At 42.3% G+C, this 21,564-nt stretch overlaps 1 protein-coding gene across 3 annotated transcripts in view; it reads right to left on the reverse strand.

Annotated features, from left to right (window-relative positions):
- Positions 1–10,221: 10,221 nt before the first annotated feature.
- Positions 10,222–21,564, reverse strand: part of arrb1 (arrestin, beta 1) — a 66,574-nt gene continuing 55,231 nt past the window's right edge. For 2 of the 3 annotated variants that reach the window (XM_084126801.1, XM_084126802.1), the window contains exons 11-17: positions 21,484–21,556; positions 21,251–21,388; positions 21,073–21,156; positions 18,857–18,880; positions 18,394–18,464; positions 17,840–17,891; positions 11,905–12,154 (exon numbers count right to left, since the gene is read on the reverse strand). In XM_084126801.1, coding sequence (XP_083982927.1) covers positions 12,043–12,154; positions 17,840–17,891; positions 18,394–18,464; positions 18,857–18,880; positions 21,073–21,156; positions 21,251–21,388; positions 21,484–21,556 — 554 coding nt within the window. In that variant the 3' untranslated portion in view covers positions 11,905–12,042. Of the gene's footprint in view, positions 12,155–17,839; positions 17,892–18,393; positions 18,465–18,856; positions 18,881–21,072; positions 21,157–21,250; positions 21,389–21,483; positions 21,557–21,564 lie in introns of all 3 variants that reach the window. The other variant, XM_084126800.1, reaches the window with a different exon arrangement.

The raw sequence follows: 21,564 nt of genomic DNA on the forward strand, positions 1-21,564 counted from the left end.
TCGTGTATTTATAAGTCATGTTTAATCAAAGCGTTTCAATCTACTGTTTAATCAGCAACAGCAATAGGGATTTCCTGGAATGATGCGCATTATTGTACTTCTGTGGCGGGGCATATTTATTGTGTTTGCGTGAGAGCACCCTCTGGCGTTCAAATGGGGCGGTATTTACTACCAATCAGCCGCACTCCACTGACAAGCTGCGCATAAGATAATCGCAAATCGCGTGCGGTTTTGTTGCGATTAATCGTTCAGCCCTAGTTTCAGAGGGAGATATATTTGTGTGTCGTCTGCGTAACAGTGCTAACTTATACCATATTTCTCAAAGATGGAACCAAGTGGGAGCATATAGAGACAAAATAATATGGGAGCTAGGGTAGAGCCTTGGGGGACACCACAGGTCAGAGGGACAGAACCAGAGTGAAATTGCCCAATATTGAAGGATAATGCAATCCTGATATGATTGAAACCAACTCAGATCTACTTATGCCAACCACCTGTTCTTCAAAAGAACATTGTGGTCTACAGTATCAAAGGCAGCGCTCAAGTCTAAAATCCCCAGAGCCGGTGGCTAATAGAACATCATTTAACACTTTTAAAAGAGCCGTCTCAGTAGAATGAAATTTCCAAAAACCCAAATGAAAAATATCAAAGATTTTGTATTCGACCAAAAAGCTTCGGAGTTGGTGGAGAACTACTTTCTCTAGATTTAATTTTAGCTTAAAACGAAAGGTTAGAGGTGGGTCTAAAATTAGATGAATCCCGAAGAATCTAAATTTCTTTTTTTCCTTTTTTAAGTCTGGGTTGTCCCTTACGGAACAAAAATTACGGTTAAAAAATGTATGGGAATATACTGCAAAATATAATGCGATATATTACATAATTAATTTCCATATTTGGGAAACTAGTGCTTATATTTTTCAATATACTGCAATATATGTATTGACCATGTATGGCTATATATTAATGAATATAAAATATTTATAAATGAAGACAAAAATAGATTTTATCCTTTATTGTGTACATATATTGCACATACATGTTCCCATATAAATGTGAATGTATGTTCTCACATGTATGTATATACACTCACATTCACGGAATGAGGTTTATGACAGATTTCTAGTTCCCAGCATGCTTTGCTTCTGACTGGCTTCTGAAAGGAGAGCAAATGTTAAATTTTTTGTGTTTTGCTCAATATTATATAGGGGGAGATCTGTTAGTGTTTAATGTTCTATTATTTTTTTATTTAAAAGTTTTTCTGGTATGTCTGAGTTTTTGGGGTCACCATTGTGCTAAAGAGTAGAGCCTGTGGTTCAGTTGACGATTGGCCAAAAAACATTTTTAAGATTATAATTATCATAAAAGTAATGATTGTGCACTTCTCAGCACAGTGATAGTCTCTTGGTTAAATACTATAGCACATCCAGGTTCTTATGATAACTAACTTGACAATATGAAACATTTATAATGTAAATAATTAATAAATAAGAAATATATGTGTGTTTATTTTGCATGAGTAAATATATCTGCAATATATTACACATGCAGTACCATATCTGATCACATATACTATATATTATGAAGTGTATTACTGAATATAAAATAACATACATTATGAAATATTAGTTCCCTTTCGTCATCAGGGAACTCCGACACCTCGTCGGGGGAGTTCCCCTGACGAATTGGGATCACGCTAGGGAGACCAATTGCCTTCGAGTGAATTAAAACGAGGCAATGAACATTGGCATGCAACATTTGCATTCCGCAGCCCACCTACGAGTGCAGGTATAAAGGCGGAAGCAAGTGCATACACAAATGCTTATAGCTTCGGAGCCGACCGGTTGTGTCCTCTCTGAGTGAATGAGCTTCAAGATTATATCTATCTTACGCTCTACGAGTCTGCTGTTTCGGGAAGGGATCTCTCTGTGTTGGCGTGACGGCGTTTCAGCGACCGCGCGATTTCCTGTCTGCCGGCTGCGTTTACACGCAGTTAATTCAAAGCTGTTTTTACAGCTGGTAAACGGTTGAGTGCGCTCAGCGGGCTTGCAGTTTCCCCGCTGTGTTGCCGCGTTGGGTCCCCTGTGTGCTTCAGCACAATTGAGAGAGTACTTTATTCCTGAAAGAGCAACACGAGTGAAGATCGTGTCCTTTTCAGGATGACGTTTCACTCGTGTGTTTCTGGATGCGATCGTTTCCTGTCCTCATTGTTTCACATGCCTAATCAGTGTGTGAGACTACGTTCGTGGGTGGTTCATGTTCTCTCAGGAGTGCATGACCACGTCGGCACGTTGTTTGTCTCCCCTTTTTTAAAGGCTCGAGCCGCTCAGCGTGCCGTGTGCTGTCGAGCGCCGGTTGACAGCGCGGGTTGTCACGGCAACTCAGCGCGCGTCATTCGGCGCTCTAGATGCACGGTCGAGACTTGTGTACCTCTACGAGGTTGAGTCCCTTTGCTTGTTCCCCAATCTAGTTCCTTTTCTAAAAAGAAGAGGACTACTTTGGCTAATGAGCATTTGGTGATCTGGGGGTTACAGTGCGGAATGTCTCGCCAGGTGAAAGACCCTCACGAGCTTCCCACTCCTCTAGCGCATCGCAAACATGCTGTGACTGTGTTCGTGGGTGGTTTATGCTTTCTTATGAGAGCATGGCCACGTCGGCACGTTGTTCGCCTTGCCTGAAGGCTTGAGCGCCCAGCGTGCCGTGTGTCATCGAGGCGATGGCCACGTTCACTGTCTTGCATGCCTGGTTGACGGCCACGATCACTGTTTCACATGCCTAATCAGTGTGTTGAGACTGCGTTCGTGGGTGGTTCATGCTCTCTCGTGAGTGCATGACCACGTCGGCACGTTGTTCATCTCCCCTTTCACGTAAGGGCTGGAGCCGCTCAGCGTGCCGTGTGCCGTCGAGGCTTTTGGATGGGATTCTGGTCCTTCTCATGAGAGACCAAGCATTTCATTCGGGACCCCAGGGGAGGACAGATGTCGATCGCTACATCGGAGAGAGGGCTGTTATACTCTGAAAATGATGCTGAGTTCCTACTATAATGGTGTGTTCTCATGCTGAAGATTCAGACTTGACAGCCACACTTTCGTGGGCTATTCTAAAGTGCCTGGATGGGTGTGAAAAATTTTGGCAGTATGGAAGCATTTTGGTGCCAATATGGCAAGCCAAACATGCCTGGATCTGCAGAAGTTTTTCCTCTCTCACTACCCCTGCACATTCAGTGCACGTGGGTAGTTCTGACTCGGGGTGGAGCTGCGCTTAGTGACTGACCGTGATTAGTCACAGCGCTGGCCCTCGGTCAGATGATGTCCACACTGGTGGTCCAGAAGCGCCTCAAAACCAGCCCACTCGGAGTTCGTTTTCCCCCAGCAAAAGGAAGGGAAACGACCCTGAGAGGAGCGACCCGGAGTATGTGAAGTCTGCTCTTCGGGAGTGCGTCATCACCACTCCTTCCCACTGGAGGAGGGCCGGGTGGAGAATTTCGTTTCTGTTCCGCCGCTGACCGGCCGGTCGGTGGTACCCAAAAAACAACAAAAAAAGAGCAGTTTCTTCCTCCTCTGGGTCATTCACGGCCGAGATTGTCGAGCAAGCAGTCTCTCCCGTTCGAGAGCAGGATGTCAGTGTGCGCCACCCTCGGGTCTCGCCACTCTCATTCCCCTCTCCCCAGCGCTCAGATAGCAGTGGCGCCACCTCGGTCTCGTCACTCCTGTCTGCCGCTGGGCCGGAAGGTGCGGAGACCTCCCTCGGGCCTCGCTCCTCGTCTCCCCCCCCCTTTCCCTCGCCAGGCGACAGTCCGCAGCAGAACACTCCAGGTCTTCTCTGCCGTCTGTCCCCCAGTGGAAACAGGTAGGTGTTGTCCAAGTACACACCAGACCCCGCTCTCGGCCGCTACAAAGCCTCCGGAGCCGTGTCCCTGTCTTCCACCTCGCTGCCCCCGCGGGTGTGTACGAGTGGGCTCGTTGCGGCAGTCTCTCGGAGCCTGGCTAGCGCTCCCGAGGCCGTCGCGCTGGCTTATCCGCACCATTCGGCTCGGCTATGCAATTCAGTTTGCACGCCGGCCTCCCAAGTTCAAGGGCATCCACTTCACCCGTGTGCGTCAGGTGGATGTTCCTGTCTTGCGGGAAGAGATCGACGCCCTGCTGGCGAAGGACGCGATCGAGCCGGTCCCTCCAGCCGATATGAGGTCAGGGTTCTACAGTCCTTACTTCATTGTACCCAAGAAAGGCGGTGGGTTACGGCCGATCCTGGACCTGCGAGTATTGAATCGGGCCCTGCATAAGCTCCCGTTCAAGATGCTCATGCAGAAACGCATTTTCGAATGCATCCGTCCCCAGAATTGGTTTGCAGCGATCGACCTGAATGACGTGTACTTTCATGTCTCGATTCTTTCGATGCTTTCGAGGGTCGAGCATATCAGTACAAGGTCCTACCCTTCAGGCTGGCCCTGTCGCCCCGTGTCTTCACAAAAGTCGCGGAGGCGGCCATTGTTCCCATGAGAGAACAAGGCGTTCGCATCCTCAACTATCTCGACGACTGGCTCATTCTGGCGCACTCGCGAGATGTGTTGTGCGATCACAGGGACATGGTACTCCGGCACCTCAGCCAGTTGGGGCTTCAGGTCAACTGGGAGAAGAGCAAACTCTGCCCCATGCAGAGGATCTCTTATCTCGGTATGGAACTGGACTCGGTCGCCCAGACTGCGCGCCTCACACAGGAGCGCGTCCAGTCAGTGCTCACCTGTCTCGGGTCTTTTCGAGGCAGGACAGCGGTCCCACTGAAACAATTTCAGAGGCTCCTGGGGCATATGGCAGCGGCAGCCACAGTAACGCCGCTCGGCCTGTTGCATATGAGACCGCTCCAGCACTGGCTTCACGATCGAGTCCCGAGGTGGGCATGGCAGAGCGGCACGTTCTGGGTCAAAGTCACCCCGCACTGTCGCCAAACCTTCACCCCTTGGTCGGGTCCTGCGTTTCTACGGGCCGGAGTGCCCCTAGTCCAGGTTTCCAGGCATGCTGTGGTATTCACAGATGCTTCTGCCAAGGGCTGGGGGGCCACGTACAAAGGGCATGCAGTCTTGGGTCTGTGGACAGGGCCCCAGCTGCATTGGCACATCAACTGCCTAGAGTTGCAAGCAGTACACTTAGCCTTGTGTCGCCTCAAGGGCCTTCTCAAACACAAGCACGTACTGGTCCGTACGGACAGCACTGCGACCGTTGCGTACATCAACCGACAAGGTGGTCTACGCTCCCATCGTATGTCGCGACTCGCCTCCCACCTCCTCCTATGGAGTCAGAAGCATCTGAGGTCGCTTTGTGCCGTTCATGTTCCAGGGGAGCTCAATCGTGTGGCCGACGAGCTTTCACGGCTGCCTCCCCTGCCAGGAGAATGGCGACTCCATCCCCAGGTGGTCCAGCTGATTGGCGAATCTTCGGAGCCGCGCAGGTAGACCTGTTTGCCTCTCCGGACACGACCCATTGCCAGTGGTATTACTCCCTGACCGAAGGAACTCTCGGCACAGATGCCCTGGCACACAGCTGGCCCCGGGACTTACGCAAATATGTGTTTCGCCCAGTGAGCCTTCTTGCACAGACCCTGTGCAAGGTCAGGGAGGACGAGGAGCAGGTCCTTTTGGTGGCCCCGTATTGGCCAACCCGGACTTGGTTCCCAGAACTCATGCTCCTTGCGACAGCCCCTCCTTGGCCGATTCCTCTGAGGAAGGACCTCCTTTCTCAGAGACGGCGCACTCTATGGCACCCACGTCCAGACCTCTGGAAACTCCATGTCTGGTCCCTGGACGGGATGCGGAGGTTCTAGATGGCCTGCCACAGGCAGTGGTAGATACCATCTCTTCAGCTAGAGCCCCCTCTACGAGGCGCCTCTATGCTCTGAAGTGGAACCTGTTCGTCGGCTGGTGTTCTTCCCACGGGGAGAATCCACGAACTTGCCCAGTCAGAGTCGTGCTCTCCTTCCTACAAGAGGGGTTGGAGCGAAGGCTGTCTCCCTCCACTCTCAAAGTGTATGTTGCCGCAATAGCCGCACATCACGATGTAGTTCAAGGTAAGTCCGTGGGGAAGCACGACCTGGTCATCAGATTCCTCAAGGGTGCTAGGAGGCTAAATCCACCCCGCGATTTGCACCCTGTACCCTCTTGGGACTTAACTTTAGTGCTTAGAGCGCTCCAAAGTCCTCCTTTTGAGCCTTTGACGTCAGTTGAGCTTAATATCCTGTCCATTAAGACAGCGTTCCTGTTAGCATTAGTAGGGGATCTGCAGGCATTTTCGGTCGACGAATCGTGCCTAGAGTTCGGGCCGGGCCTTTCTCATGTTATATTGAGACCCCGGCTCGGATATGTGCCCAAGGTTCCTACCACTCCCTTCGCGGACCAGGTAGTGAACTTGCAAGCGCTGCCCCAGGAGGAGGCAGACCCAGCCCTAGCTTTTCTCTGTCCCATCCGGGCCCTCCGGGTTTATATAGATAGAACGCAAAGCTTCAAAGCTTTGATTGCCACGTGCAGTTCAGCTGTGTCTTCCCCTTGACAGACTCATTCTGTTGAGTACGCTCCTCACTCCTCCGGACTGGGACTACCTTCAAGGACTGCCATATGTTTCACTACCCTACGTGGTTAGTACATGTGTGTATTTGAGGGCCTTCCTCTAGGCTGCCTCAGCTTCCGCAGCGTTCTCCCCCCCCATTATTATTTTCCTTGGGGATGGGCACGCTTCCCAGTGTTATCCAATATCCACTGATTGGGTCTTGCGGAACAGCAGTGTGATTCCCTAGCTAGCTCCCGCAAAATTTCTGGAAACTGCTGCAGGGTAGCTTAGCTGGGCGCTGGAAGGGGCCAGCACCATGGCGTTTTGGTAGGGATCCCAATTCGTCAGGGGAACTCCCCCGACGAGGCGTCGGAGTTCCCTGTTGACGAAAGGGAACGTCTCGGTTACGTATGGTAACCCTCTTTCCCTGAGTCCAGGGAACGGAGACGCCTCGTCCCGTCGCCATGCTGCTGTACCTTCGCGGAGGACTGGACACCGTCTGGCTCCTCAGTGAAAAGCATTTGTGTATGCACTTGCTTCCGCCTTTATACCCGCACTCGTAGGTGTGCTGCGGAATGCAAATGTTGCATGCCAATGTTCATTGGCTCATTTTAATTCACTCGAAGGCAATTGGTCTCCCTAGCGTGATCCCAATTCGTCAGGGGAACTCCCCCGACGAGGCGTCTCCATTCCCTGGACTCAGGGAACGAGGGTTACCATACTGTACGTAACCGAGACGTTAATATATTGTCACATATTTTTCAATATATGAAAAGCAGCAATTGCTTATGTATTATTCAATATATTGTAATATATTAAGACAATATATTATTCTGTATATTTTCAAATACACGGTTAAACCATTTCATACACTGATCATTAATTTATGAGAAATATATTTTCGTTCTGTAAGGAGTACTGAAGCATGTTTTAAATTGTCAGGAACAACTCCTAACTCAAGACATTTATTAATCAAATTTAAAAGTGTTGGACCAACTACATTAAACACTTCTTTAAGTAATTGTGGGGGAATAACATCTAAGGGTGAGCCAGTAGGTTTTAACTGATTTACAATGTCATGTAAGAAAGAGAAAGAGATAGGTGTAAACTTAAGAACCCCCATATATTCTAAATGGCCTGCAGCAGGTTGAATGGTCTGCCTAATTTAAGATATATTTTTAATAAAAAACTAGCAAAACGCTCACACATAGCTACCAACTCTGTAGGATAAACACAAACAGATAGATTTAACACAGCACTGATGGTATTAAAAAGTGTTCTAGGATTTTTTTTGGCCCATAAGAGCCGAAAAAAGGCTGATTTAGCTAATCTCAATCTCTTAATTATCTCTGATATTTAATAAGAGAGTCCTTTAAAATTTCATAAGAGATCTGAAGTTTGTCCTTTTTGAGGACAAATGAGTTCGCAAATGAGTTTGAAGGGCAACAAATACAAATATTAAATCCCCAATAATTAAAAATCTATCAAAACTGGGGATGATTAGGCCGATAGACCACAGCAATAACTAGCGGAGTGTCAGAGTCCATAATGAGCAATTGCAATTCAAAACTTATGTAGTTCTTTGTAAAGTCCAACATTGAAAATGATCTTTAAAAATTGAAGCCAAACCACCACCCCCGTCTCACAGATCGGGGGGAGTTAAAAAATGTACAGTTGGGTGGTAAAAGTTCAGAAAAAGGAGTTAAATATCCATTGGAAAGTCACTTTCAGTAATAAATAGGAAATCCAGAGTTTGTGAAATGAAGAAGTGCTTAAGAATAAAAGTCTTATTTACCACAGGTCTCAGATAAAGGGAACCGCACATTACTTAAAACATTAATCAATTGCTAAACCTTAAGCAAAGCTAGATTACCTGCTCAATAAAGCTGCTTTAATCCACATACCTGAGAGGTAAGCAGTCATCCAATCCACTAATGGGAACACACCCAAGGAAACGAGCAACAAGGGCAAAAAGCCCTAAATAAATCAATATTGCAATACAACACCTTAGTGAGGAGCGGCTGAATCACTTTGGCTCTGAACATACAGTAGAAGACTAGAAAGATGATCTGGCCCACATGCAGCGTGGAATGACGGCCCTTGGGTGGCTCATTCCTGTTTGCCAGATCTGGGCCACAAGCAGGCCATAGCGATGCTACATGTCAGCCAAAAGCAAAGAAATAAACCAGAACTGGACCGTTTCTGAGCCACAAAATCTGTGCATATTAAATATGGAGTCATCTCAGCCTTAAAGGTGGTATCAGCGATTTCAGGCCCAAACATAAATGTTCACATTCATCTAATGAATGTTCCATCTAAGTGTTCCAACCAATCACAGACAGGGGAGGGTGTTGTGAGGTTTTGCGCTCGTGCACGGCTGCCTATGACGGCTGCACACAAAAACCTTGCAACACCCGCCCCTGTCGGTGATTGGTTGGAACACTATTTATTTTGGTTTTGAGTGTTTGGCTAAACCGGGTGAAAACAACTGTTTTTGTGTGCAGATCTCAGAGCCTAGGCTGCCTACAGAGACGCAGTTTTTTGACGGCATGCTTATGGGGCGGGCAGCTAGCGGATCGTTAGGTAAGATTAGATGAATGTGAACATTTATGTTTGGGCCTGAAATCGCTGATACCACATTTAATAAGCCTGTTAACAAGCAGAATCACTGACGGAAAGAAGAGAACAGAAAAAGAGACGAGCAGAAACACAAGAACTACAACTGACTTCAGCCACAGCCTTAGATGAAATCAACTGAAGAGAAACGAACACATTAAATCTCTGAAGATCTCAGCAGAGCAAACGGATAGCAACACACACTGAACATAGACAATAACGGACACTGGACTGAAACAGAACTGAACATATACAGGTGTTAATGATGGTGACTGATGAGTGCACAGCTGAACGTGATTAGTATCTGTGACAACAAATGAGTGACGTAGGCAGGTGATGACAAAACATAACGAGTCCAAACTAACGTGAATGTGACAAGTAGGCCATATAGGAATTAAATATATTTAAATACATCTTAAATATAAAGTTATTAAACTCAATTTTCCCCTTAAACAAAATCGATTTGCTGTGGAGCAAGTAATAGATTAATAAGACAAAAGATTTATCGTTTAATAATACGTTAAATTAATTATGTGTCATGTTTAACCACTATCACATACAATTCCCAAAGGACTGGCCAAGATGAGATGAGAGCATCTCATGAGAGCTGAATGACCGCTGACGGCCTGGAGCTCACATCTCTAAAAACTTTTGAACAAATTGTAAAATAGGCATTATGTTTATCTATGAGTCACATATGTGAGGTTTACTAACTCCATTCTCGCCACAATAACAGTAGTATTTGTAAAAGATATGGTGGATTTGACACACATGCACATACAGTATATACATAGAATATAAAGAAGAAACAAAGACTTTGATACAACATAGTATATATTTAATATATTGTAATTTCTCCTTACATTTTATCATCAATATCATTCTCTTGCCTTATGTAAATAATCAAGTTTATTTATTTTAAAATTGTAGTTTATCCAGCACATGGAAATTATAATATGTCAGTTCATTGAACAATCCATTTTTTATTTAAATTTCTTTCTTTCTTTCTTTCTTTCTTTCTTTCTTTCTTTTTCTTTCTTTCTTTCTTTTTCTTTCTTTCTTTCTTTCTTTCTTTCTTTCTTTCTTTCTTTCTTTCTTTCTTTCTTTCTGTCTGTCTGTCTGTCTGTCTGTCTGTCTGTCTTTCTTCCTTTCTTACAAATGTTTCATTCACAAAACATACAAGTTATTGACATGTTTCATGCAGTAAGTCAAGGCCGCATTCATATACTGTAGAAAGCACATACTCTTTGCGATGTAAAAATGGCTACATTTCCAATCAAAAGTCTTTTGATTTTAGTGGCTCTCCAGCTCAGAGAATTACTGGATGAGTCTTGAGGAGTACAGACAAGTTTGAAATTGTCCATAGAAGATCTAAACAAATAGTTTTCCTCAAAAAAAAAAAAAAATCTGTCACCATTTATTTACCTGCACGACTTTCTTTCTTCCATAAAACACAACAAGAGAAATTTGAAAGAGTGTGCAGTGTTTTTTTTCAGTGGACTAAAAATTAAAATAGGGACTGGAGCTTTCAAGTTTCCAATATGACCATATGGAGCAAAATCCTATTTAAAGAATTATAAAAGCAGGCCATGCGAGTCTGTACACTTAAATATCTGTTTGTTTCTCTAACAATGCAACATGATTTAAGTCGTTAAACACTGAAAATCTTGACATCTGCCCAACATCTCCTTAGCTAGTTCAAGTAGTGATTCTTAAGTTTTTTTTGTGTTTGTCTGATCGTTTCAATGAATTTAATGTTTAATCTGGTTCACGCTGAATAATTCATTCACAAACTTGGCCAAACGTGTTGATTTCTTTGCACAAAACTGTTCATTTGAAACGCCTCATACAGTATAGGCACAAGTTGGGGTGCATTTTTATATATTTTTTATTTTAGAATTGTAATAATTTTATGGTGCTTTTAAATCTTTATTGACACTTGAAAGCTGCAGTCTCCATTAATTGTGATAGCACTGGAAAAATAACCAGTACATTCTTCAAAATTTCTCCTTTTCTGTTCCACAGAAGATGGTTTTGAATTATATTTAAGGATACATGTACTTTATTCAGAATAGATATTGTAACTGGAATGTTTGTAGCACAACTATTCATAGGTGCTTTGTTTGAGAAGCTTCAATTATGTAAAAATATCCTATAGTAATATATTGTCCCTTTAAAGATATATAGGCATTGTTTACAATTAAATGATTTCATAGAAACCCACTTTTACAAACGACTGAAGAGAAAAAAAATGTCATAAACAGTTGTTGCATTGTCATGTATCTTATATATATATATACCCATAACTTTTACCCACACCCATAACTTTTTAGATTAGATGATACATTGGTTCTTTTAAAAAGTGGAAAAAAAGTTCTCAGTTGAGACACAAGACATTATAAAGATTATTCAATTTGGCAGCTTTTTATAATAAAAATACTAAATCCAGTTCCTTTTAGAGTAATTAAAACAGATCAAATTCCATACATTAAATATGGTTTAATACTAAGCCACGGCCCTCAAACTCCTCCTCTGTTCTAATCAAAGGAAGAATCTATGAAACAAAGCAACATTAAAGGCATGCTACCACTGACGTTTGATTTAGCTATGATGAGAAACCATTGCCTCAACCCCAAAAGACCCTCAAATATCCGAGGCACTCAGTGGGCGGCCTATCAACTAAAACCTCACCTTCTAATCGCTTCAACGACAAGGTCACATTTTTCTACACTTAAGTTTTTATTTTACACCCTTGCAGGATGGAAGAGACGAATGTGAACAAGAACACAACAACTTCACCACTGTGAGTGTGTTAAAGGGTGTCCCATTTTTCCAGGTTATCTCGAAAGGGTCTCTCGTATCGTCACAACACAGGAAACTCTTATCTGCGCGTCTATCTGTCATTCAGTTTGGGCGAATCGACACCCTCTTCATCTTCATCTTTGTCGTCTTTTGCCCCGATCAGTCGTTGCCGAGCAAAGTCCTCGAATATGATGTCATCGTCACTAAGGACAAATAGTCAGAGAAGCATTCAGTTGTTGTGTTTCCATAAAAGCACTTCTTGCTAGAAAAAAAACACCAGAGCTAAAGAATTTGTAGGCAGAAGCAGATTTTTTTTGTCCTTCAGTAGATGCCTAAATGCTTTTGTAGATTTAAAAAAAAAAAATTATATATATATATATATATATATATATATATATATATATATAAGAAAAATTTTAGATATGTATAATTACAGTAATTATACACTACCGGTCAAAAGTTTGGAATAATTACGATTTTATAGTGTTTTTGAAAGAAGTCTCTTCTGCTCACCAAGGCTACATTTCTTTGATTGAAAAATACAGAAAAACAGTTATATTGTTAAATATTATTACAATTTATATTTATATTTTTAATATATTTTAAAATATTATTTATTCCTGTGAACAAAGCTGAATTTTCAGCATCATTACTCCAGTCTTCATGGTCACATGATCCTTCAGAAATCATTCTAATGTGCTGACATGGTGTTCAAGAAACATTTCTGATTATTATCAATGTTAAAACAAATTTTTGTGGAAACCGTAATCTGTTTCAGGTAAGTAAGATTAAAAATAATAATAATAATAATAATAATTAATGAATTAACACTTTTATTCAGCAAGGACATGCTTATGATCATAAGTGACAGAAACGACATTTATAATGTTACAAAAGATTTATATATTTTTCCCCAATATCCACACAGAGGTGTTGAGATCGTGGAATAAACCAGTATCATATAGAGTTTATAGTGTTCTTCACAAACAACACACTATTCCTCTATTTTGAGCAATAAAGAGCACGGTTATGGGGAGATGCCAAAGGTGGAAGAGACGTTTGTGAGCTATCTCTCCCCTGAATCAGCATCTTCACTAAAGGCCCCGGTATTACCCACAAAGCCAGTTAAAACAACTTCACTCTTAGTGGGTAAGGCTTACTCAGCCGCTGGTCAGGCTGCAGCATGCCTTGTGTAGGCATGTCGCCGCTGCAGGCCTACCAGGCTGAGTTGTTAGGAGATATGGATGAGGGCGGGGGTATTGGCCCTGACGTGGTTTGCGAACTGTGTCGGGCCACAGATCTATTTCTCAGGGCCACCAAGGAGACGGCTAAATCCATTGGCCGCTCTATGGTAGCCCTGGTGGCCACTGAGAGGCATCTGTTGCTCAACCTGAGCAGTATAAGGGAGAAAGACAAGAACTCCCTTATAGATGCTCCCGTCACCTTCTGGCCTCTTCGACAACGCTGAAAATTCAGTCGTCGAGAGGTTCCAGAAGGCAGCAAAACAGGCAGCGGCATTCCAAAAACTTCTCCCCCGCCGCTCTCATGTCTCTGGGGCTGCTTGGCGATAACTCATTATACGGTGCCCGCTTCCCTTTGGTGCCCTCAGGGGGCCGATCTGCCAACCCCGCCACCTCGTGTGCTTGGGGGCGCAGCAGTCTCCGGCGAGCACATATCTTAGGGGCCACCCGGAAACATAGAGGTCCTGGGATGCCCGTCCCCTCCCAGGAGCAGTCGTTTCCTGCCGGTTCGCCACTTCAGGGCGCCGGGCTGATAGCGCAACAAAAACAAGAAGCCAGTCTCGAGAGTAGGGCTGTGCAATTAATTGAATTTCGATTTCGATTTCGATTTTTGCTCCCAACGATCAACAAAATAGTATAATCGAGTAAAAACGATTATTTTGCCATGTTCTGTTTTGAAAGAACGCTCTTATTTTGTCTTTTGTTCTGAATGACGCGTGCACGCGCACGCGCACATCCGCCCCTCCCGATGCCATAAACTCTCTCAGCTTGAATGTTTAAACTGATAAAACTTAAAAAGAAGTGAAAATGATAAATTTTAGTTACGATGCAATGCTGGTCCGATTGTACAAATGACAATTCCATCATGTCCCGACTCCTAAACGCGAATGTGTAGTTTCGACGCTTGCCTTGTCCAGCGCATTTTGAGAGACAGAGAGAGAGAGAAGACGCGGCACCGCTGAACACTCACGCGGTTTGTGAAATTGCGTCTTGGAGAAAGTTTTAAAATTATTGATTTGATTTTATAGTCTGTGTGGATTCATTTAGGCTACTCATACAATCTACATGCTAAAGTGAATCAATGTTTGCGGGGGGATTTCCCGCATTATAAGTGGTAGACCTGCGGGAATTATTAAAATACTCATTGAAGTATTATCTGTTATATATTATTTATTTTAATAGTTCAAAAAGTACAATAGATGTTCAAATTTCGATTTTTTAAGAATTGTTGAAAGGTGTCTTTGGTAACACTTTACAATAAGGTTCATTAATTAGCATTAGTTAACTACCTTTGTTAAGATGAACTAATAATGAACAATACTTCTACAGCATTTACTAATCTTAGTTAATATTAATTTCACCATTTACTAATACGTTATTAAAATGAAAGGTTGTATTTGTTAACATTAGTTAATGCACTGTAAACTAACATGAATAAATACTGTAACAAATGTATTTCTCATTGTTAGTTCATGTTAGTTAATACATTAACTGTTAACTAATTAACATTATTGTAAAGTGTTACCGTGTCTTTTTAATAAATGCAACACGTTCCCAAAGTCATGTGAAATAATCGTGTTACATAATCGTGATTTCAATACTGACCAAAATAATCGTGATTATGATTTTTTCCATAATCGAGCAGCCCTACTCGAGAGGCTGGTTTCATTAGTAGAATTTTTGGCAGCGTGGAAGCTACTGCCAAATGTTTCTCGTTGGGTCCTGTAAACTATAGAAAAGGCTTATCAAATACAATTCGGGTCTCGCCCGCCCAGGTTTATGAGGGTCCTACCCACCGTGGTGGGCCCCGAGCAGGTTCTGGTAATGGAACAATAAGTGAAATCCCTGTTGGAGAAAGGGGCCATAGAGTGTGTATCCCCCTCCGTATGAAGACCGGGTTATATAGTCAGTATTAAATCATTCCAAAGAGGATGGGGGGTTGCGCCCCATTTTGGATCTGCAAATTCTGAACGAGTCAGTCATGCAGCTAAAATTCTGTTAACCTAGAGACAAATCGTTCCACAGATCAGATCCGAGGACTGGTTTGTCACGATAGATCTCAAGAACGCATACTTCCACATATCCGTCCCTCCATATCACAGGAAGTTCCTGAGGTTTGCTTTTGGGGGCGAAGCGTACCAGTATCGAGTTTTATTCGGCCTAGCACTATCACCTCGCACTTTCACGAAATGCGTAGATGCAGCTCTGGCTCCACTGCACCTTCAGGGCATTCCCATCATGAACTACATCGACGATTGGTTGATTCTGGCTCAGTCGCATCAGTTGGCGGTTTGGCATCGAGATGACGTTTTCACCCTCATGAAAGAGTTGGGGTTACGGCTAAACGTCAAAAAGAGTGTGCTTTCTCCACTACAGAGGACTGGTTTGGGACTCATTGTCGATGCAGGCATGCTTCTCCCCGGCACGCATAGAGTCCATCCTTTCAGCCGTAAAAAGAATAAAGCTAGGCCAGTCACTCACTGTGAAAAAGGGTCTGTGGGCAGCAGCGTCCAACGTGATACCTTTTGGCCTGCTGTACATGAGACCCTTGCAATGGTGGCTCAGGACCAAAGGGTTTTCCCCAAGGGGCAACCCCTTTCACATGATATATAACTTCCTAGTTATGTAGAAGAAACCTTGGTTCCTGTCCCAAGGCCCCCAGCTCCTCTGGGACTGGATGCTATTGTACAGACATGGTCGAGGCTAGGTTTGTACGCTTTTCCCCCGATCACTCTGCTCCCGCGAGTTCTGGAGAGAGTTTGCTGGGACCAAGTTCGCCTACTTCTAATAGCCCCGCGGTGGCCGGGCAGAGTTCCCCATTTAGTGTCTCTCCTCGACGGGCTTACTCTGGAGTTACCGGTCTGTGGAGCCTGTGGGCTTGGCCTCTGAGGGGGCCCCGCTCATAAGTACTGGTCTCTCAACCCAGGTTGTGGAGACCATTCTACATTGCAGAGCTCCCTCCACGAGGACACTTTATGCCCTGAAGTGGAGAGTTTTCACTTCTTGGTGTTAACTGCACGGTTGGTACAGTGCTGGAGCACAAGAGCGGTTCACTGCAGGTCTATTCCCGTCCACTTTAAATGTTTATGTGGCGGCCATAGCTGCTTACTACTCTCCTTTGGGTGGAATGTCTTTGGGTAGAAACCCCTTGGTATCTCGTTTCCAATGTGGTACTCTGAGGCCTGGAAAGTACCAGGGTGCCGACATGGGATCTGGCCATTGTCCTTCAAGGCCTGTCCCTGGCTCCCTTCGAGCCACTGGAGGATGTTCCGGCTAAGTTCCTGACCTTTAAAGCTTTGTTCCTCCTCGCTATCACTTCTCTTAAAAGAATAGGAGATATGCAAGCCTTGTCGGTTTCACCTTCGTGCTTGGAATTTGCGCCTGGCATGGTCAAAGAGTTTCTTCACCGGGCTATGTTCCTAAGGTCCCCACTAATATGGCTAGATCTGTAGTGCCTTTTCAAAACCCAGACCAGGAAAATAATAACCTGCATGTCCACAGAGCTGCCATGTGGCGTAAATCTGAACAGTTGTTTGTGTGTTTTGGGCCCGACAACAAAGGGTCCCCAGCATCAAAGCAGAGAAAGAGCAAGTGGGTGGTTGAGGCTATCTCACTTGGTTATGAATCGGTTGGACAGCCTTCCCATATGGCAGTCCGTTCCCACTCTACTAGGAGTATGGTGGCCTCTAAGGCCCTTATGTCAGGAGTTGCTCTCCAAAATGTCTATGATGTGGCAGGGTGGTCCTCACCGCACACATTTGTGAGGTTCTATTCTTTGAACCTGGACTCTACACCAGGGTCCCAGGTGCTCTCTTCCTAGTGCTGTTCTTCTCGATTTCACACAGGACAGACACTTCTCGCTATGGTGGCATTGGTATAGACATTCCCACAGCGTCAATTGAAAGGGAACGCCTCGGTTACGACTGTAACCTCGGTTCCCTGAAGAGGGAACGGGACGCTGCCATTCTGACACAGGTCACCTTGCCATATCTCCTACGTGCATGTCATCGACTTACTTCAGACTACTTAGAAGATAGCGCTGCTTGGTTTGGGCAGGCTTTATAGTTTCCTGGCTCGTGACATCACCCACTTATGACGTTCCGCCACACCATTGGACTGATTTCACATGTGCTTCAAGACGTAATCATGCAAGCGTTCCCACAGTGTCAATCGACACAGCGTCTTGTTCCATCTTCAGGGAACCGAGGTTACAGTCGTAACCGAGGCGTTTGGTTTCCACCAAAATATTAAGCAGCAAAAACTGTTTTCAACATTAATAATAAGAATAACCATTATTTTAAATCCAGCACCAATTGGTTAATTCATTGATAGAAGTTGAGCATTAAATCAGCATATTAGAATAAAGTCTGAAGGATCATGTGACACTGAAGACTAGAGGAATGATGCTGTTTTTACTGTATTTTTGATCTTAGTGAGCATAAGGGATTTCTTACAAAAGCATGAAAAATCATAATTATTCCAAACTTTTGACTGGTAGTGTATATGACTGACATAATTTATTCTGATTAAACTAAATAAATGAATAAATTAAATTAAACCAGCATCATAAGGCATATGCGTAATTTAAAAAAAAAGTCGTTTAGTTGGTTAAAATCCAATTAGACCATAGAAAAGTATTTCACTTACTTTGTGTCAAATTCAATGAGGTTTGTGTCAATGGGGGCGTCATTTTCTGGGGCTAAAACAGAAAGGTTACAGAAAGGAATATTGATTAGAACTCTGTAGGTAATGGACTTCATTTCCCACTTAAAAAAACTCTGTATACCCCATTTATATTTATAAAGGTCTCCGTACATAGATATGTTTTTATTTGTCAAAACAGTCCTTATTTTTTAATTTTAGAGTAACAAAACGTTCACCCACTTGCACCTTTTCAACCAAACATCAACAAAACATGAATTGTTAGTATAAATAAAGATTATTCAGATTTTGACTCTTCTTCATAGATTTTTTAAAGCTGGAATTCAGTACTGACATGTTAGGACATGAACTAAGTTAAAAGTCTTATGTTAAAGTATATTTTTAAAATAAATATTTACATATTTATTGTATTTTTATGTTATATATATTTCCTGTACAAGTGAAAGTATATGTTTTAGGTGCCAGAACATGCTAAAATAAATCATAAGTAGTTCACCGAAGCAATATGAAAGCAGATAAAAAGGCAGTCTGACAAATACCATCTCTGTAGAACGATTCCTCCAATGGTTTGGGATGCATTAATGTAAAGGGGAGCTCGACTGCAACATCACTGGAGAGGGAAACACAAATCATGCATCCAGTAGACATGATAACCAAATAAACCCTGGCCAACGCTGCTCCCAAACCTCAATCCCACCACTCATGCGGTGCTAACAGAGTACTGGAATCACTGGCCTAAAAGCATCAGCACAAATGGTCCAGTAATTGATGGCATCTTATCAAGTGTCTGAGCCTGTCTGTGTTTCTGGCCAAAAGCTTGGCTACTTATAGGAATCTATAGTATGCACAATGGGCTGTGTAAGACACACTCTTCAGTATGGTCATGCAGTCTTAGTAATGGAACAGCTTTAATCCGGTTTCAAAGTGAAGGTGTCAAACATTTACACACATTACACAGGAACAGAAGAATTTCTAAAGGAATGAACAAAAATTTCACAGTACCTAGAGGCAAGATCTCCCAGCAGTCTGGAAAAAAACAAACAATTAAACATGATCTTACTATAAATTCTTTTGAAATTTCCTTCTTTTTTTTTTTTGGTATGTGTTTTGTTGTAAACAATAATGTAGGTTATGTGATGTAACATGTGATGTGCAATTTGTGTGTGTGAATAATTTCCCCCTGTTTTGTATGTTGGTAATAGCTGGGCTTGTTGGTTTGTTGTTTGTGTAAAATCAATAAAATATATTATAAAAAAAAAAAAAACATGATCTTACTGTATTACAATAATTAAGGCATTATTGATTTGGTGTGTCATATTGACTCAGCAAAGTCATTTTAATGTAACCCAAGAATGCATAAAGAGTGTCAAATTGATCGTTTAGTGTGTGATTTTTTTTTAATGTTTTTCGGTCATTAAAGTCATGTTTTGTGCCTCATTTACATATTTGTTGGTCATGGGTTCAGGAAAATAAAATTTTATTTTTTGTATCACTAAACCTATATATATATATTTATTGAATTATTGAAAAAGAATAATATATTGATATATTGATGTTTAATATTATTTTAATATAGGGCTATTTTCTGTTCCTTTTTTTCCTGTGTTGTTTAATTTAATTAGGTGATTCTAAGTTTAAATATTGATGATTACAAGCTTGGGAGAAATGCAATTAATTGCAATTAATTACATCAAATTGTGCAATTAATTAGTTAATTTTTTTTAATCGATTCCCAGCCCTAATATATATATATATATATATATATATATACAGTATATATATATATATATATACACTGTCTATATGTTAATAAACATGTACTGTTATAGTGAATTACATTTTTGATTTCATTGTCGAAACATACATTTGTGTACAATTAAAATCTTTCATTACACTAAAAATAAATATATTTTCTTTAAAGAAATCCACTGAACCAGTTTGGGTCATCTTGAACCCCCTAATGCATTTGTGCAGGTTTTATGGTCATGCACTCTGGGGTTGAGATAAAAAATCCCTTTTCAAGCAATTTGACTAATAATGTAACAATATTTTTACACTTTCTTAAGGTTTTGTGAATGGTTCTCATCTCTGCTAAACTCACAGTTACAATTACAGAGGCTGTGTCCGAAATGTAATACTCTCTTGAGTAGGTACTTATTTTGAATAAGTAATTACTTCAGGACTGCTAAAAAGTATGTTCTATATAGTATGAATGTGCAGTAAAAATGTAATCTGGATGTACTACATCCGCCATGTTTTCATTATCATGTGACCTACCAGCGTCACTTCCATTCATAAATCCTCTCCTGTGGCTTCATGCCCTTACGGAACGAAAATATATTTCCCATATATATATTAAATGGTTTAACCGTATATTTGAAAATATACAGAATAATATGTTTTGTTAATATATTACAATATTGAATAATGCATGAGGAATTGACGCTTTTCATATATTGAAAAATATGTGACAATGTATATACTAAAATATCATACTGTATGTAATTTTATATTCAGTAATACACTTCATAATATAGATGTATATGTGATCAGATGGTACTGCATGTGTAATATATTGCATATATGCAAAATAAACAAACATATATAGAGAAATATATAATGTAATATATTTATTATATTTATTTCCATTATAAATGTTTCATATTTTCAAGCTAGTTACCATAAGTACCTGCATGTACTAAAGTACTTAAAGTAATGTACTCTTCAGTTGATTTCATCTAAGGCTGTGGCTGAAGTCAGTTGTAGTTCTTGTGTTTCTTCTCGTCTCTTTTTCTGTTCTCTTCTTTCCTCCAGTGATTTTGCTTGTTAACAGGCTTATTAAGGCTGAAATGACTCCATATTTAATATACACAGATTTTGTGGCTCTGATACGGTCTAATTCTGGTTTATGTCTTTGCTCTTGGCTGACATGTGGCATCGCTATGGCCTGCCTGTGGCCCAGATCTGGCAAACAGTAATGAGCCACCCCAGGGCCGTCATTCCACGCTGCATGTGGGCCAGATATCTTTCCAGTCTGCCAGATGTGGGCCAGATCTGGGACCTCACAATGTTGCTATGTGGGTCCTCAGCCAGTTTGCGGTTTCTTGTCTAGCACAAATTCCTGCCAAGTGCTATGTACATTTGTTTAACCTAATTGTAAAGTTTGAAATTTATTCCACCATCACATGCCAAACAAGATGAGCAAAATGCAAACTTACCCTCCGCGGGACACCACCAGCTTCACTTTCACCTTATAAGAAACAATGATGCCCAGAATTTCCTTATTGGCTCCCTCTCTTAACCTTTTAAGACAAAAATGCCAATGAAAGGTGAATTAATAAACATGACAAGAAACACAATCCACTTTCAAATGGAAGAATGAGAGATTATACTTACAGTGTACTCGATGCTAAATTTGTGTCTTCATGTTTGAGTTTGCCATCCAGAGCCAAGCCGCGTTTCTCTCGGTTATTCGCCAGGAACGGGGTGAGAGTATATACTTTGCAAAATGTGGCACTGGGAGCCACAAAATCACTAGAACACGACACAAAGCAGAGAGCAATGAGACAGGTGTCAAGATGTGTTCTCATACGGATTTAGCTTATGGGTTTAGTTTGCAGTGTACGTACTCCGATTCCTCTGTCGCCACTGGACACTTGTACTGGGCAGTGTTGAAGAGGCAAATATCAGCATATTGACGCACTACAACA

The sequence above is a fragment of the Abramis brama genome (genome assembly GCF_963993115.1).
Source record: "Abramis brama genome assembly, chromosome: 10".
NCBI classification, from domain to species: domain Eukaryota; kingdom Metazoa; phylum Chordata; class Actinopteri; order Cypriniformes; family Leuciscidae; genus Abramis; species Abramis brama.